The sequence below is a fragment of the Patagioenas fasciata genome, chromosome 10, assembly GCF_037038585.1.
Source record: "Patagioenas fasciata isolate bPatFas1 chromosome 10, bPatFas1.hap1, whole genome shotgun sequence".
Classification (NCBI taxonomy): domain Eukaryota; kingdom Metazoa; phylum Chordata; class Aves; order Columbiformes; family Columbidae; genus Patagioenas; species Patagioenas fasciata.
This window is the reverse complement of record NC_092529.1, coordinates 22,735,971-22,753,607: the sequence shown is the minus strand read 5'-3', so window position 1 is coordinate 22,753,607 and position 17,637 is coordinate 22,735,971. Positions and strand designations below refer to the sequence as shown.

Sequence of the window (17,637 nt, the reverse complement as noted above, 5' to 3'; positions counted from 1 at the left end):
AGGGAAGGAGTCTGTGCTTTCAGTTTTCCACTCTTGGTTGTCTGGGTGTGCTGTGGGAGATGGGGATTTATTTCTCTCTTTGGAGAAGACACTGAGACCCCAGTTCTCGTTAGGACTTGTCTGAGCTGCTCCTGAGCCCCTGCACACACAGAGCTGCCCCTGGGCAGTGCCAGGAGGTGTGAGCAGGACAGAGCTGAGCACACAGCGGGTGGGACAGGGTCTGTGACACTGACAGGGAGCAGACCCAGGGACAGAGACACAGCTGCAGGCAGCACAGCCATGGGCAGGGAGAGGGAGATGGACCAGAAATGCTGGGGAGGGGATTCAGGACCCCCTTGCCATCCCCTGCAGTGCAGACACATTTCCCGGTGCAATCCCTGGTCTCCTCTCCTCCCCAGCAGAGCCTCTGCCCCAAAGCCATGGGGTCCAGGTCCTGAGTCTCCGCCTCAGCAGCTGGACCTCCAGGTGAAGGATTCCTGGAATGTGGTACACAAAAAAGGTGCTAAAAGTACTTGCTCTACAGTGTCATTAAGTGAGTGGCAGCAGCACAGCTGGTTAAGGAGAAGGTTCCACAGCCTGCCCGTCTGCCTTTCTGTCCTTGCTTTATTTTCTGGTAGCACTGCAGTGTTCTTCCCTGTTTCTCCACCTGTCCCTGGAGCTCTTGCTCTCTGGGGTTGGGGTGGGAGTGTGGATCAGCTTTTCTTCTGACGCCAGCTCAGCGGGTCCTGACCGAGAGCTGTGTTCATGGAACCTAGATGTCCAAGCTGCAGTTTAAGCTGTGATGAACTGTTTTTTTTCAGATAGTAAAAACAGAATTCGCTGAAACATCCCTCCATCAGGGAGGGGGTTTTCCATGAGAAACAGCACGTTTATTTTCCTCATAGAAGTCTCCCCTAAATTGTCACTGCCTTTTCCTCCTTGCACAGGTCCTCATGCTCACAGGCAGCAAATGTCCAACCGCAGCTCCATCACCCAGTTCCTCCTTCTGGCGTTCACAGACACATGGGAGCTGCAGCTCTTGCACTTCTGGCTCTTCCTGGGCATCTACCTGGCTGCCCTCCTGGGCAACAGCCTCATCATCACCACCATAGCCTGGGACCAGCATCTCCACACCCCCATGTACTTCTTCCTCCTCAACCTTTCCCTTCTCGACCTAGGCACCATCTCCAGCATTGTGCCAAAGTCCATGGCCAGTTCCACCTGGGACACCAGGGCCATCTCCTACACAGGATGTGCTACCCAACTCTGTCTGTTTTTGTTTTTCATTTCAGCAGAATTTTATCTTCTCACAGTGATGTCCTACGACCGCTATGTTGCCATCTGCAAACCCCTGCACTACGGGACCCTCCTGGGCAGCAGAGCTTGTGTCCACATGGCAGCAGCTGCCTGGGCCACTGGGTTTCTCCACGCTCTGCTGCACACGGCCAATACATTTTCACTGCCACTGTGCAAGGGCAATGCCCTGGACCAGTTCTTCTGTGAAATCCCCCAGATCCTCAAGCTCTCCTGCTCACACTCCTACCTCAGGGAACTGGGGCTTATTGTGGTTAGTGTATTAGTAGCATTTGGATGTTTTGTGTTCATTGTGCTGTCCTATGTGCAGATCTTCAGGGCTGTGCTGAGGATCCCCTCTGAGCAGGGACGGCACAAAGCCTTTTCCACCTGCCTCCCTCACCTGGCCGTGGTCTCCCTGTTCCTCAGCACTGTCATGTTTGCCTACCTGAAACCTCCCTCCATCTCCTCCCCATCCCTGGATCTGGTGGTGTCTGTTCTGTACTCCGTGGTGCCTCCAGCCGTGAACCCCCTCATCTACAGTATGAGGAACCAGGAGCTCAAGGATGCCCTGAGGAAACTGATGGCTGGATGCTTTTCAAAGGCGTTAAACTTTCCATGTTCTGCATATCACTCATGACACGACTCATGACAGGTCTAACCTGTCTTTTTTATATTTTGTAGTTGTAGATGATTTTTTGGAGTTGGGGAAAGACTTGTTTGGGTTTGCTTTTTTAACTCTGATAATATTGCTAACAAAGAAATGTTATTATTCATCCCACATCTCTGTCCACCTTTACAGATCAAGTCAAAGACCTTGCAAATGAGAAGTCGTGCTCTCTGTGTATTTAAAGAAAATAAATGACCCTCCCATGAATTGTTTGTCTGAGATCCTTCCTCTGAGACCTTTGTGAAGCTCAATACAAGATGTCTGTGTGAGAAGATGGAGAAAACAGTCCCAGCAGAGCAGCTCTGCCAGGCAGCACCAGCCTTCTTCTTTCTAGAGTCGTTCTCTTTGCACTTCCCCGCTCTCCTTCTCAGCCCTTGTGCTGGTGTAAGGCCTGAGCGCTCCCCAGGCTTTGTCACAGTCGTACTGTGTGTCAGTCCTGTGACCAGGGCAGGCAGTGGGCACTTGTGTGACAGAGCCGGCCTCAGAACAGCAACTCCATCAGCAAGGGCATCTCCTTAGCACAGTGCCTGAAGGGTTAGGTCTTCCTCCCAAGTTCCTTGAAGAACATTCTTTAGTAACAGATGCTGAAGAGGCTCTTTGTTTGGTTTGTTTCTCTGTAGGCTCAGTGTGAGGAGATCAGGGTCCCAGTGTGGCTTAGAAGAGACTTCGAGCTGGTTGTTCAGGTGTTGCTTGTTGGTGGCCAGCACCCACGCACATGGTGAATAAGGCAGGGTCCCTCTGAGCACCCTCCATGGCCACCCAAGAGCTTGTGTGGGAGGTGGTCAGTGGCAGTGACCACCATCAGCTGGGGCTGCCTCCCAGCCTGACCAGTATGGCCCCGCAGAGTCACCACAGCCTGGGCACCACAGCCCACTTGATCTACACAGCAAAACCCCCAGTTCAGGGCTGTGGGGAGCGTGGGGACAGGGTGCAGGAATGGCAGCCAGGCCAGTGCGGATATGCTCTCCTTGGGCAAAGGCTCTGTGGGGAGATGGGACCTCCCAGGAGAAGAGCAGGGCAGTGTTTGTGTGCAGACATGGAAAGAGAAACCCTTTGCCTGTGGGTGACAACTTGGGTCAGGCTGCCCTGTCCCTGGGGCAGCAGGAGCTGCCTGAAGAGCCCCAGGGTCAGGACTTGGTGCTGTCCTGGGGAGCAGGGCTGGCACAGGGAGCTGAAGGCTTCCTGTCATCGGGATAGCCTGAGCGTGGCAGCCAGAGAGACACTGTCACTGACCTCTGTTTCCTCCATTTCATTCTACAGGTCCTGTCCAGATGGAGCTTCTCTGCTCGGCTGGGCTGGAGTGAGACCGGGGAGGTGGGAAGAGCTGGGGAGAAGCTGGGCTGGGCTGGAAAGTGCCCCAGAGAGGGAAACACCAGTGAAAAGCTGAAGTGTGTGAGTGTGCAGGGTGGGAGCACCAAACTGGGAGGAAGGGCTGACACACCAGCTGTGCTGGCATCCAGCGAGACCTGGACAGGTTGGAGGACTGGACAGGGGAGAACCCAAGGAAGTTCTGCAAAGGCAAGTGTAGGGTCCTTCACCTCAGGAGGAATAACCGCAGGCACCACTACAGGTTAGGGGCAGACCTGGAAGGTAGCTCTGTGGAGAAGGACTTGGGAGTTCTGGTTGATAACAGGTTGACCATGAGTCAACAACGTGCTCTTGTGGCCAAGAAGGCCAATGGTACCTGGGGTGCATTGCCAAGAATGTGACCAGCAGGTCAAGGGAGGTGAATCCTCCCCCTCTGTTCTGCCCTGCCGAGGCCGCATCTGGAGGTACTAGGTCCAGTTCTGGGCTCCCCAGTTGAAGAAAGACAAGGAATTACTGGAAAAAGTGCAGTGGTGGATTGCAAAGATGACAACGGGTCTGGAGCATCTTTCTAATGAGGAGAGCCTGAGAGAGGGGGTTTGTTCAGCTGGAGAAGTTGAGAGGGGATCTTATCGATGTTTATAAATATCTCAAGGGTGGGTGTCAAAAGGTTGGACCAGACTCCTTTCAGTGGCGCCCAATGATAGGATGAGGGGCAACAGGCACAAGCTGAAGGTTCCATCTGTATATGAGGATAAACTTCTTTACTTGGAGGGTGACAGAACCCTGAAACAGGGTGCCCGGAGCAGATGTGGAGTCTCCTTCTCTGGAGACATTCAAACCCACCTGGACATGGTCCTGTGCGATCTTTTCTGGGTGAACCTGCTTTAGCAGGTGAGTTGGACTGGATGATCTCCAGAGGTCTCTTCAACCCAAACAAGGCTGTGATTCTGTGGGGCACAGAGCAGTGATTTTGCATGGCCAGGCCTGCTGGGAGCGACATGATAGACCAGGAGAGCAGGGTCTGGTCTTTGCCCATGTTCCTGGACGCGCTGTGGCTGCTGTCCCAAGGCATTCGTCACAGATCAGCCCATTGCAACCACCATTTTGATTATTGTCCTCTCACCATATCTGAGAGAGGTTGTTTGTCCCTCCGTGGAAGGACTCTGAATGACTAGGTCAGAAGTCTGAGTGTGCACAGCGGGCAGATGGGAGCATGCACACAGTGTTTGTGGGGGCAAATGAGCCCAAATGAGCACAAATGCCTCAGCTATCACTGTGGAGGACATGGAGGCCTGTGGGGTGGTGTTGAGAGTAACTTCCCCAAGAAACCATCTAAATGCCGCACTGGGATGTGCTTCCTCTGAGACGGAAAATATCAAAAATGACTTATCATAGAATCATAGAATAATTATGGTTGGAAGAGACACTCAAGATCATTGAGTCCATCCATAGCCTAAATCTGGCACTAAACCACGTCCCTAAGAGCCTCATCTATCTGTCTTTTAAACACCTTCAGGGATGGTGACTCCACAATCTCACTGGGCAGCCTGTTCCGTTGCTACAAAACGCTTTCCCTGAATAATTTATTCCTAATATCCAATCTAAACCTCTCCATGTGCAACTTGAGGCCATTTCCTCTTGCCTTATCACTTGCTACTTAGGAGAAGAGACCAACACCCACCATGATAAAACCTCCTTTCAGGCAGTTGTAGACAGCAACAAGGTCTCCCCTCAGCCTCCTTTTCTCAAGGCTGAACAGCCCCAGCTCCCTCAACCGCTCCTCATAAGACTGGTGCTCCAGACCCTTCACCAGCCTTGTCACCCTTCCCTGAACTCTCTCCAGCAACTCAATGTCTTCCTTGCCATGAGGGGCCTAAAATTGACCCCAGGATTCGGGGTGTGGCCTCACCAGTGCCGAGTATAAATGGATCATCACTTCTCTAGTCCTGCTGAAACTCGTATTGGATCAAGGCTTGAACACCTTGGTGTGACCCAGTTGGTGACAGGTTGTACTGCAGACTCCTGAGGTCCCTTCAACCTCAGTTCTCCTATGATCCCATTGTGATGTTGGGCTCTGTTTCTGAGTGGAGCAGAGCAGACGATGATGGGGCAGGATCCACCTGTGCTGTAGGTGACCATCAAACCAACATCTCAGCCAGGGAACCAGCCACCACCTCAGTGTGACTCGCTCTGGGCAAAGTGTGAGGAGTCCTGGGCAGGGAGGGTTCAGAGGCCATGGGGCGCTATGCAGGACACAAAATGATCTTGGCTTAATGCTTGTAGGGCCATCAGATGTCAGTTAATGTCAATGAAAATGAAAAAAGAAGAACTGAAGACAAAGATCCAAAGCAGAGGAAGGTGACGACATACATTTCTTTCCTTTTTCTGTTTTCTTTTGGGGGGTTCCTTTTCTTTGAGTAGGAAAGAGTTTTCCAGAACTGGGCATGGATTTAGGATGCAAATGTCTTCAGCTCCAGGGACACCAACACCTGGTGCCAGTGTGGATGCCCTGGGAACCCCTGCCCAGGCTCCACCTGCATTGCAAGGTGCTCTGGTCTCCCCAGGTCCTGTGTGATAGATGCCAGTCCCAGGTCAGCACCTCAGGTACAGTGGGGCCCTAAAATGGCACTGGCTGTTCATGGTGACAAAACTGATGACTGATGTCTGCCTGGAAAGGTGCACTTCTTTGTTGTTGTTTTTTGGATTTGTGGGTTTTTTGTGGGTCTTTCTTTGTTTGTTTTCCTGTGTGTGTTTTTTGTGTTTGCTGTGGTTTTTTGTTTTTTTTGGTGTGTGTTTTTTTGGTGTGATTTCTGGTCTTGTTTTGTTCTTTTTTTTTTTTTTTTTTACTTATTAAAACAAACAAAGGAAAAAAGAAAAGCCACAAAAGTGAACTACCGGTAAGTGTACTAAGGATAGGAGAAGATACACTGGTCTTCCCCTGTACTTCTATTACCAACACTCTATTATTTCATCTCCCTCATCTTTCAGGAGTTTCCACCTCTCCTGATTAAATGTCCCTGTCAAAGGACAACTTTCCAGCAGACTGTCTGGACATTTCCCTTCCCTGTGCTCTCAGGTTTCTCCTCCACTTGCTCTTTGGTCATTCAGTTCCTCTCAACTGTCTGGTTTCTGCTTTGAGCTTCAGGGAGTTACAAACTTGCCCCATTCTTCAGAGCTCTAATTAACATGGTGGGCAACACGTTCATTGTGTTTATTTCTATCCTTTCCTGTCTCTCTGTCTAAACCAGTTCTTGTGTGGATGTCCCTTGTGGATGGTGGACCTCACCAGATCCAGCTTACACACACAGCTGAGGAAAGTGTTTTACTGTTTATTAAACTGTGCAGTGTTTGCACAGGAGAGCAGGTGGAGCTGGTGCACAGGAGCTGCAGCATCTCCTGCAGAGCTCAGTGGAGAAGTCTGATGTGAGGAAAAGTGATGAAAGTCTCTGGTGGCCGATGAGGGAACCGGCAGACTGGGGGTGGGGGTGAGGAGCGAGGTTGTCCATACAGTGTCCAGCCCCAAGGGACTGTTCTGCCTGTCCAGATGTCTTCAGGAGACCCTTGGGATCAATGTCCAGTGTAGAATGCTGCTGTCACTTCTTCTATACACTGAAAAATGACAGAAAATACCCTTGAATGAAAAAAACTCCTTCATTAAATCTTCTTTGAAATCTTCATCACTAAGTGTCCCATTGAAACCTCTCCAGTTAGTTCTACAAGTCTGGAACATTTGAAGAAAATTAGGGAAAGAAACATTGCTCGTTAGGGCTTTCTGTGTTTTAATGAGCCCCATGGCGTATTTGGTGCTGAGTCCATGAACCTCAGATACCAAGCACAGTGCAGCAGCTCTGATACTGAGAAAACCCTTGGTTTGTTTGATGAAGGACAATGGCCAAGCCTTGACCCCATGTCCCTAGGAAGGGAGATCCTGTTCCTTACGTGTGCCTCAGGCTCTTTCTGGGTATGTGGGGAGTGCGATGCCCAGTGCAGGACAATGGTGTGACACTCCCTGGGGGTGCAAGGAGGCAATGGGGTGCCATGGCCATGACAACCATGTGTCTCCTCTTAGGCCTTGGGACACAAGCCAAAGCCAAGAGGATGAAGACCTTGGCTCTTGCAGGGACATCCAACCTTGCCAGTGCCCTTGGCCATGTCCACCATGGTACTTCCTACACTGGTCCAGGCCTGTGGCTGTTTCCCCACAGGCTGCAGACACCCCATGCACTTCCCCACCTTGTTCTCACCCCAGTGTGTCCCCATCTGTGCTGCTGTCTCTCCATCCTCACCAGCTGTTCCTGGAAACACAACGTCATGGCTGATCCGGGGTCCTTCTGAATGACCACAGCACTGTTTTCAGAATGACATTTCTTTATCCTGAGCTCCAGTCTGCACCTCCAGAGCTGCAGTTTCTGATGGTTTTCCTTTCTCATGCAGTCTTCATCTACTAAAAAGAAAAAGTGCCATAATCTTGGAAAGTGATTTTCAACATTTCTGAAGCTACTACTACCTTTTCTTGTCATGATTTTACCACAGCCACCAACTAAGACCATGAGAGCTGCTCACATCCTGCTCCCAGTCCTCTAGTGGGATAAGAGAGTGAAATGAAAGGGAAGAGAGAAACCTGTGAGTTTATAAAAAAAATATAATAAGACAATGAAAATAATACACTGCTACTTCTAATATGCTTATACTAAAATACACATAAAGTAAAATATATGATACTCTGTGCAATCCCCCACATAACTCCAGCTGTGCTGAACAGGCAGCCCAAAAGAAGCGAGCACCCTGGTCCTGAACAGTTGATGCCAGCAAGAGAAAGTAAAAGTGCAAAAGGCAGAGAGGCCCAAGGGCCAAATGAAAATCAGGAAAACACCATAAAACTGAACTAACACTGAACTCCCAATAGAATGGAACCTCCAAACAGAGTCAACCAAAGTAGCCGGCAAACCAAAACTAACTGGCTGGAAAGGGCATCTCCAGCTTTATACCGAGCATGACACTAATGGTAGAGAACAGCTCATTGATTGACCTGGATGTCAATCAAGGTGCTGTCCTGTCTGTGACCCCTCTTGCCAGTTTGCATGTGCAGCTGGATGGCCAAAGAAGTCCTTGGTTTCCCTGACAACAGCCGAGATCTCAGTGAGTTCTGACATTCCTTTCATAGCAAATGGCAAACACTGTAAAGCTGCTGAAAGACAGAATTAACTCTATCCCAGGGAAGAAACGTCATTATCTCACTATTGTCATAGTAAATCTAAACAAAAGACTGTACTGGCTGTGAAGGACAGAGGTTCAAAATGCATGAAGGAAATTAACTCAATTTCAGTAAAACCAGCACGTTTTCTCAGCCTCCCCTTCACCAGGCTAAAGAAGTTTGGGTCTCTCAGCATCTCCACACACGACCCAGACTTTCTCTGACCACACGACAGCTCCTCCCTGTTCCTCCAAAATGGGGAACCTCACACTGGGACACACCGCTCCAGATGTGACCACACCAGTGCTGAGTCACGATGGACAATAACTGCCCTTTTCTGGGTGGCCACGACCCTCCCAGTGCAGCCCAAAGTGCTCATGGGCATATTCCTGTTTAGCACCACTGAGAACTGGCTGAACATCCAGGTTCAGAGGGTTGTGAGCAGTGGCACAAAGCCCAGCAGGAGGTACAATGAGGAGCACTGAAGGACACCATATCCCTACCCAACATCTCTTCCCCACAGGTGTCTCTTGGGTCCCTGGAAACACCTCAGTGACAAGGGGGAGAGCACTGCCTGTAGGGGGTGGAGGAGATGGGGTCTGAAATGAGGGTCCCGGGGCAGTTTCTCCTGGTTGTTCATGCAGCAAGAAGCTGGGCTGGATATTTGGAGACAGGAACTCTTCCTAACGGCCTCCAATGGGTATGGGGATGGTCTAGAAGCAATCAAAGACCTTTACGTCCTTGTTGTAACAATATGTAGGGCCCAGAACTGCACACAGCACTCAAGGTGAGGCTGCACCAATGCTGAATACAGCAGCATAGTCACCTCTTTTGACCGCATGGCCATGCTGTGCTTCATGCACTCCAGGATGTGTTTTACCGTCTTGGCTGCTGGGGGACAGTGTTACCTCCTATTGATCCTGTGGCCAACCATCATCCCAGATCCCTTTCTGCAGGGCTGCTCTCCAGCCGCTCTCTCCCAATCTGCACTTGCGCTCAGTGTTACTCTATCCCAGGTGAACAATCCAACACTTGGACTTGTTCAATTTCATGCCAAGTGCTGGGTCCTGCACTTAGGTCACAACAACCCCATGCAACACTACAGGCTCGGGAAGAGCGGCTGGAAATCTGCCAAATGGAAAAGGCCCTGGGGGTGTTGATGGACAGTGACTGAACATGAGCCAGCATGTGCCCAGGTAGCCTAGAAGGCCACCAGCATCTCTGCATGCATCAAGAATAGTGTGGCCAGCAGTACCAGGCAAGTGATCATCCCTCTGTTCCTGGCACTGGTGAGGATGCACCTCAAATCCTGTGTTCGGTTTTGAGCCCCTCACTACAAGAAAGACCTTGAGGTGCTGGAGTAAGTTCAGAGAAGGGCAACAAAGCTGGTGAGGGGTCTGGAGAACAAGTCAGATGCGGAGCAATTGAGGGAACTAGGGCTGTTTAGCCTGGAGAAAAGAAGGCTGAGGGGAGACCTTATTGCTATCTACAACTCCCTGAAAGGAGGCTGCAACATGGAAGTGTTGGTCTGTTCTCCCATGTGGCAAGTGGGAGAAGGAGAGGAAACAGCCTGAAGTGGCACCTGGGAAGGTTCAGTTTGGATATTAGGAAAAATTTCTTCTTGGAAGAGTTTGTGAGGCACTGGAACAGGTTGCCCAAGTAGTGGTTGAGTCACCATCCCTGGAGTTCTTTAAAATACATGTAGATGAGGTTCTTAGGAATATGGTTTAGTGCCAGAGTTGGGTTAATGGTTTTACACAGTGATCTTGAGGGTCTCCTTCAACCTAAATGATTCTATGATCTCATTGGGATGAGAAACATGGTGAGGCAGCTCACCCAGATGGAGTGCTGATATGGATGGATGGATGGATGGATGGATGGATGGGCGGACTGGGACAGAGAAGAGGATCATCCTCCCTATCAACCCAAGGGCCGGGGCCAGCCATGGCATGATGGAAGCAAGGCCAGTTCCCCTTTGTCCCCTGCTCTTGTTTTCAAGAGATCCTTTACCCCCATTGCTGGCAGCCCTCCTGTGCCAGCCCCTCTCACCAGCACAAGACTCCTGGTCAGGAACTCTTCATGCTGCTCCTGCTACTGCAGTGACAGAGCAGCCTGCCCTGAGCTGGGAATGCAGAAATAGGTTTCTGTGGGTCATTTATTCCCCTGTTGAAGCACAGAGCACGGGGATCAGTCTGTGGTGCCTGAAAACCACAGTGAGACAGCCCAAGGCAGATCACTGAAGGTCCTTCACCATCTCCAGGAACACTGGGCACCCACAGATGGACAATCAAACCAGAACCGTGACATCGCATGTTGCCCCATGTCCTCCCCTGAGCCCATGAAAAACACAAGTACAGCAGCATGGCCTTGTGGGGGAAATTTATTCAGGATGACCAGAGCTTCAGAAGAGGAGCCCAAGCTCCAAATACTGAAACTGAGGAAATCCCCTTCTAAGGAGTGTTTCAAAAATCTGGTCCAAATTTCAGAGACAGAGTGATTTCAAAATGGGTCTGTCCTGTTGAAACGCCCTGTATAAAAGAGATGTGACATAGGACACCAGCTGTACCAGGGTCCCAGAAACAGGTAGACAGGCCTCTGAGTTGTGGCTCCGGAGAAGTTTCATGGATGAAGAACTTCCTTGACAAACATGGTTATCACAGATAAAATGCTCAATGCACAGAAGGTTCCTGAGATGAACTGGAAATCAGTTCTGAAGAGACACAGGTAACTTATTGTTGCTGACAGAAAAAAGAATGAATCGGCTTCTTCAGTGCTACTTTCAGCTCCTGATTCCTCATGCTGTAGATGAGGGGGTTCACTGCTGGAGGCACCACCGAGTACAGAACAGACACCACCAGATCCAGGGATGGGGAAGAGATGGAGGGGGGCTTCAGGTTGGCAAACACGCCAGTGCTGACAAACAGGGAGATCACGGCCAGGTGAGGGAGGCAGGTGGAAAAGGCTTTGTGCCGTCCCTGCTCAGAGGGGATCCTCAGCACGGCCCTGAAGATCTGCACATAGGACACCACGATGAAAACAAAACACCCAGATATTAAACAGACACTAACCACAATAAGCCCAGCTTCCCTGAGGTAGGAGTGTGAGCAGGAGAGCTTGAGGATCTGGGGAACTTCACAGAAGAACTGGTCCAGGGCATTGCCCTTGCACAGGGGCAGTGAAAATGTATTGGCCATGTGCAGCAGAGCATTGAGAAACCCAGTGGCCCAGGCAGCTGCTGCCATGTGGACACAAGCTCTGCTGCCCAGGAGGGTCCCGTAGTGCAGGGGTTTGCAGATGGCAACGTAGCGGTCGTACGACATGACTGTGAGAAGACAATAGTCTCCTGAAACAAAAAAGACAAACAGAAAGACTTGGGTAACACATCCCAAGTATGAGATGTTCCTGGTGTCCCAGAGGGAACTGGCCATGGATCTGGGGACAGTGATGGAGATGGAGCCCAGGTCGAGTAGGGAGAGGTTGAGCAGGAAGAAGTACATGGGGGTGTGGAGGTGCTGGTCCCAGGCTATGGTGGTGATGATGAGGCCGTTGCCCAGGAGGGCAGCCAGGTAGATGCCCAGGAAGAGCCAGAAGTGCAAGAGCTGCAGCTCCCATGTGTCTGTGAACGCCAGGAGGAGGAACTGGGTGATGGAGCTGCTGTTGGACATTTGCTGCCTGTGAGCATGAGGACCTGTGCAAGGAGCAAAAGACAGTGCTGGTTTAGATGAGACTTTTCTGGGAAAAAACAAAGCCATTTCCAAACACCCTCCCAGAAAGAGACACTTCTATTTTTCAGGAGAACGTCCTGGCTGGAGCCCTCGTCGGTGCTTGATGAGTGTGCAATGAAGAGCAGGGTCTCTGCCCAGGGGCTCTTGAGGAGTCAGCCTGACCCTGTGTGATTGGGTGGGCAGGGGCCAGTCCTGGGGTTCAGCTGTGTCAGATGGAACCGCTCCTGGTGCAGAAGGGACTGTCAGCATCTGTACCTCCAGGTCTGAGAAACTGAGTTGGAGAGCTTTGGTGTTTCTCCTTCTGCCCTCCAACCCTGGGGAGCGTTCTTGGGTGTCATAAAGCCTCAGCATTTCTGGTGCATTCAGGGAGAACAGAGTGAGTCCTGCGAGACCAGAGGATGCCTGTGGGTCAGTGCAGAGTGAGGGCAGCTGCTCTGTCCCTCTGTCCTGCTCCAGCTGCCCTGGGCTGGCACCTTTCTGAGATGGAGCCAGATCACACTCCCATGTTACCCTGAAAAGCCACCAGGCACTGCTGAGAACAGAGGGATCCATCTCACACCATGACATGTCTCACCCTTTCCTAAGGTCTCAGCACTCCACATTTAGTCCAGGACACGCACGACTTCTTTTCACAAAGCAAACAGCATTTTCTCTGTTGCTTCATTTCTGTGCTTCTACATGGGGATTCAGATAACACACAAATTCTGTAGGACAGGTTGGCATGTGACTCTGCAGCTGAAACTGCCATCCCCAGAGAGCCTGACAGCAAGAACAAGGTCCCAACAGCAGTGACCCAGAGCAGGGGAGCAAGAAGGACAATGCGGTGAGGGTGGGTGTGAGAGAGGCCAGGGCAGAGGCAGCCGGGCACTCAGACAGCGTCACCCTTCCCCAGCTGTGCAGCCACCTCCCAGACACCAACATTGCCGGGCAGCTGCTCTCAGCCCCTGTGCTCTGCAGAGGAACTGGAGCTCTGGCTGCACAGGAGCTGCTTCATGCCTTGGAGTCCCCGGTCCTGAGGGCAGAGGCTTTGCTGGGTGGGACAGGAGGCCAGGGGGCTGCTCACAGGAGGGATCTGCACTGCAGGGGATCACGGGGACTTTTCTCTGTTCTCCCTCCCATAACAATTCGAGGTTCAGTTTCCTCTCATTTCTGATCATTTCCCTGCTGCCTGGAGATTCTCCCCCTGGGAGGTGTTTCCCTGTCCATGTCTCTTCCCTGTCAGTGCTCACAGACCCCATCCCACCCTCTGTGCCCTCCCCCTGGCCCTACAGATCCTGCCTGTTCACAGGGCACTGCCTGGGGGCATCTTCCTGTTTGCAGATTGGAAAACAGGACAGGTCAGATTGAGGCTGACGGGTCCAGCCAGGTGATGCAGGTGCTGTGCACAGGCAGAGGGGTGGTGAAGGGATGTTATGAGCCTTCTGGCAGATGTACTGATCACTCAGAATTGCAGTTCAGGAGTCTCAGTGACTTGTTTAAGCATGAGAGCTCATTTTCATTTTATCCTTTCCTGCACCCCTTGGGAGAGGAAACTGAAAAGACAGGCTCAGGAAAGCTCCTTATCTGTCTGGTAATCCTTGCATTGATCTTCTCCTTGAGGCATCCCCCTGGAAAAATCCTGGGGGTGATCTGGAGCTGTGAGCAGCCCTGACCCACACAGCACCCTCTCCACAGCAGAAGCATCTTTTCTGCCCTAATAGGGTTTTATCCTTCCACTCACATCTTCTCCCATCCTTGTTGTTGTTATCTCCCCGGGCAGGCTGAGCGCTGACCCTGGCACACGGCAGAGTCCCTGCCCCGGCACAGCCCTAGGGGCAGGGACCCTGCTCTGCAGGACAGCCCTGGGCCCCCCTGGGAGCTCCCCCTGCAGTCACCCTCTGGAGAAGCTGCAGTCATGCCCTTTCCCATTGATGGTGCAGCAGGGAAGCCCTGCTCTGGACAATTTTCTTCTCCTCTACGTGAGAAATACTGTGTGAGAGACCTGACAGATCCGGTAATACAGGATGTGCCACCTTTAGGAGATACCACCAGGAAATGCAGCTGCATTGTCCTACAGCCAAAGACTTACCGTGTTAAGACTGTGAAGATTTGTCTCTCAATGAGCCCTCAGCAACCTACAACCCTACATTGCTTTTTCCCTCTCTCTGCCTGGCTCCTGTGCCCTCGGTGCTGCAGGCAGAGCCCTCAGCCCTGCTGCGCTGTGCAGAGGAGCTGCTCCTGGGCAGACCTGTCTCTCTGCAGTGCTGCCGCTTGCCAGGAGCTCCCTTGGTCCCAGCTTAGCAACAGAGGAGCATCCCATGATGTCCCTTTCTCTGTCCTCTCTGGGCTCCCTCCCGGTGCCCCTGGAGCTCTGGGGGAACCTGCTGTGAAACAGGCTCAAGTCAGCACTGATTTCCTTGTCTCAGCTAAGGAGAGACACTTTTTTTCCCGCAGAATCATTTCTCTCATTCGAAAAATTTTACGGTCCAGGAATCAGCTTTTCACTGTCCCGTCTTTGGACATGACGACCAGACAGGGGCACAAAATGATCTAATTTGCCTTTTCTGAGGGAGGGGATTCTACCCCCATTCCATGTCTGCAGTCCTCAGCTACCCCCACACACAACACAAACCCACAGGAGATGGATTCCTCTGGCCTCAGTTCAGGTGCACACGCAATAGACACTGACATGTGAGCTCCTTGTTTCAGCTCCCGTGCTAATGAATGGAGGCAGAGGTCAAGACTGATGTGCTGAGATGCAAAGACGAGGTGACATGTGAAGTGCCAGAGGTGATGCACAATACCTGGAGCTGGCTGCAAGCTGAGTGGAGCAATGCGGAGAGGAGAGGCAGCATCTGGGGGCAACTTCTTGTAGGCTGATGGGGAATCCCTTTGGCCAATAGAACTGACATCAGATAGCCACTTTTAGGATGAAAGAATCTTTATTTCTTATGTTTGGGGCAGCCTATGCCAGCATTTATTTGATGAGTGGAGTCTGGAACCACAGATAGAGCTAAGTTTCTCTCCGTCTTTTCCATCAGCTGGGTTGACTCCAGCTCCTTTGACTGTAATGGCAGAAGTGTCATGAACATCCCCACATTGTCTGATCATACTCGGGGAAGTTGTTCCTTCTATTGCCAATTACAGACCTGCAGTGTTACGTGAGGTGCCAAGGCTCTCGCACACCCCTCCTGCATTGGGCAGGGACAGCGATGGTCCTGTATGGGACAGCCATCCCCGTTCACACTGATGTGTGACCGACACCCCGGACAGCACTGCAGACAGACTCGGTGTCTTTGTGAAACAAACTGGTTGCCACCACGCGAGTGTGGCATGTCCGTCATTTCTCTATCTAGTACATGTAAGGCGGTCCATGAATAGGAAGCAAACTACACTGGAGTCTCCACGTATGCGTCTATGCTGTAAAACTTCTGTTTTTTCTCTCCACCACCCTTCACTCACCCCCTTGACGATACAGCTGAGGAACGGACCAACACTTTTCACAGTGGGTCTGTCAGCAGCACCTTGTCAGTCACGGAGATCACCTTCATGTCCATCAAGGCCCTCCAGGGCAGCAGAGACACCACTGCCAGGTCTGCACTTCCCAGCCCTGTTTCCCTCTGACCTTGGGGACAGCAGGGTTTGCTCACTCTCTTGACATTCAGTTTCAGCTTTATGTTTTTCTCTACCAGTCACTCTGTCTCTTGTATGAAGGAAACTTTTGCACACATGGGGACTTGGATTAGAAACACCAAATCATAGAATTATTTTGGTTGGAAGAGACAATCAAGATCTTTGAATCCAACCATAACCCAACTGTAGCATTAAACCATGTCCCTGAGAACCTCATCTAAAAGTCTTTTAAACCCCTCCAGGGGTGGTGACTCCACCACTGCCCTGGGCAGCCTGTTCCACTGCCTCACAACCCTTCCCATGAAGAAATGTTTCCTAATGTCTGACCTGAACCTTCCCCGGCACAACTTAAGGCCATTTTATCTCATCATATCACTTGATATATGGGAGAAGAAACCAAGAGCCTCTATGCTACAATTTGCTTTCAGAGAGCTGTGCAGAGTGAGAAGGTCTCCCCTCAGCCTTCTTTTGTCCAACTAAACTGCTTCAGCTCCCTCCACTGCTCCTCATCAGACTTGCACCCCAGACCCTTCACCAGCTCTGATCCCTTCTCTGAACTCACTCCAGCACCTCATGGTCTTTCTCATAGTGAAGGGCCCAAAACTGAACCCAGGATTCAAGGTTCGGGCTCACCAGTGCCCAGTACAGGGGGCGATCACTTCCTTGGTCCCGCTGGTCACACTATTCCTGATACAAGCCAGGACGCTGGTGGCTTTTTTGGCCACCTGGGCACACACTGTCTCATGTTCAGCCACTGCCCATCAACAGCCCCAGATCTTTTCCACCAAGCAGCTTTCCATCCACTCTTCCATGATCCTGTAGCCTTTATGGGGTTGTTATGACGCAAGTGCAGAACCCAGCACTTGTTCTTGTTGAATCTCATGAAATTGGCCTCAGCCCATTGATCCAGCCAGTCCAGATCCCTTTGTAGAGCCTTCCTACCTGCCAGCAAATCAACACTCCCACCCAGTTTGGTGTCATCTGCAAACTTATTGAGGGTGCACTTGATCTCCTCATCCAGATCGTGAATAAAGAGATTGAATAGAACTGGCCTCAATACTGAGCCCTGGGGACGCCACTCATGACCGGTCCCTAAATGGATTTGGCTCTGTCCACCACAGCTCCAGCCACTTCTTTACCCATCGTAGATACACCCATCCAGGCAATGAGCTGCAGCTTCTCCAGGAGATGCTGTGGGATAGGGTGTCAAAGGCCTTGCTGAAGTCTAAGGACACAGCATCCACAGCCTTTCCCTTGTCTACTTGATCACCTTGTCATAGAAGGGGATCAGGTTGGTCAAACAGGACCTGCCTTTCATAAACCCGTGTTGACTGGGCCTGATCATATGGTTCTCTTATATGAATCCTGTGATATCACTTGAGATCATCTACTCCACAACCTTGCCCAGCACCAAGGGCAGACTGACGGGTCTGTAGTTCACCAGGTCGCCCTTCCAGCTCTTCCTGTAGATGGGTGTCATCATGGCCAACATCCAGTCAACCGGGACCTCCCCAGTTAGCCAGGATTGCTGGTAGATAATGGAAAGTGGCTCAGTGATCACCTGTGCCAGCTCCCTCAGCACCCTTGGGTGTATCCCGTCTGGCCCCATAGAGTCATGGGTGTCCAAGTGGTGCAGCAGGTCACCAACCATTTCTCTTTGGATGATTGGGGTTTCATTCTGCTCCCCATCCCTGTCTTCTGGCTCAGGGGGATGGGGACCTGGAGCACAACTGTTCTGACTGTTAAAGACAGAACAAAGACAAAGAAGGCTTTTAGTACCTCAGCCTTTCCCTCATCTTCTCTCACTGTTTCCTTCTGTATTCACCAGGGGATGGAGATTCTCCTTGGCCCTCCTC

At 51.3% G+C, this 17,637-nt stretch overlaps 1 protein-coding gene across 1 annotated transcript; it reads left to right on the top strand.

The window, feature by feature from the left end:
* Window positions 1-1,294: 1,294 nt before the first annotated feature.
* On the top strand, window positions 1,295-15,405 carry LOC136105890 (olfactory receptor 14J1-like). Its single transcript, XM_065845806.2, has 2 exons — window positions 1,295-1,814; window positions 15,353-15,405. Exons 1-2 carry the CDS (start codon window positions 1,295-1,297, stop codon window positions 15,403-15,405), a joined length of 573 nt encoding a protein of 190 aa, XP_065701878.2.
* Window positions 15,406-17,637: the final 2,232 nt, after the last annotated feature.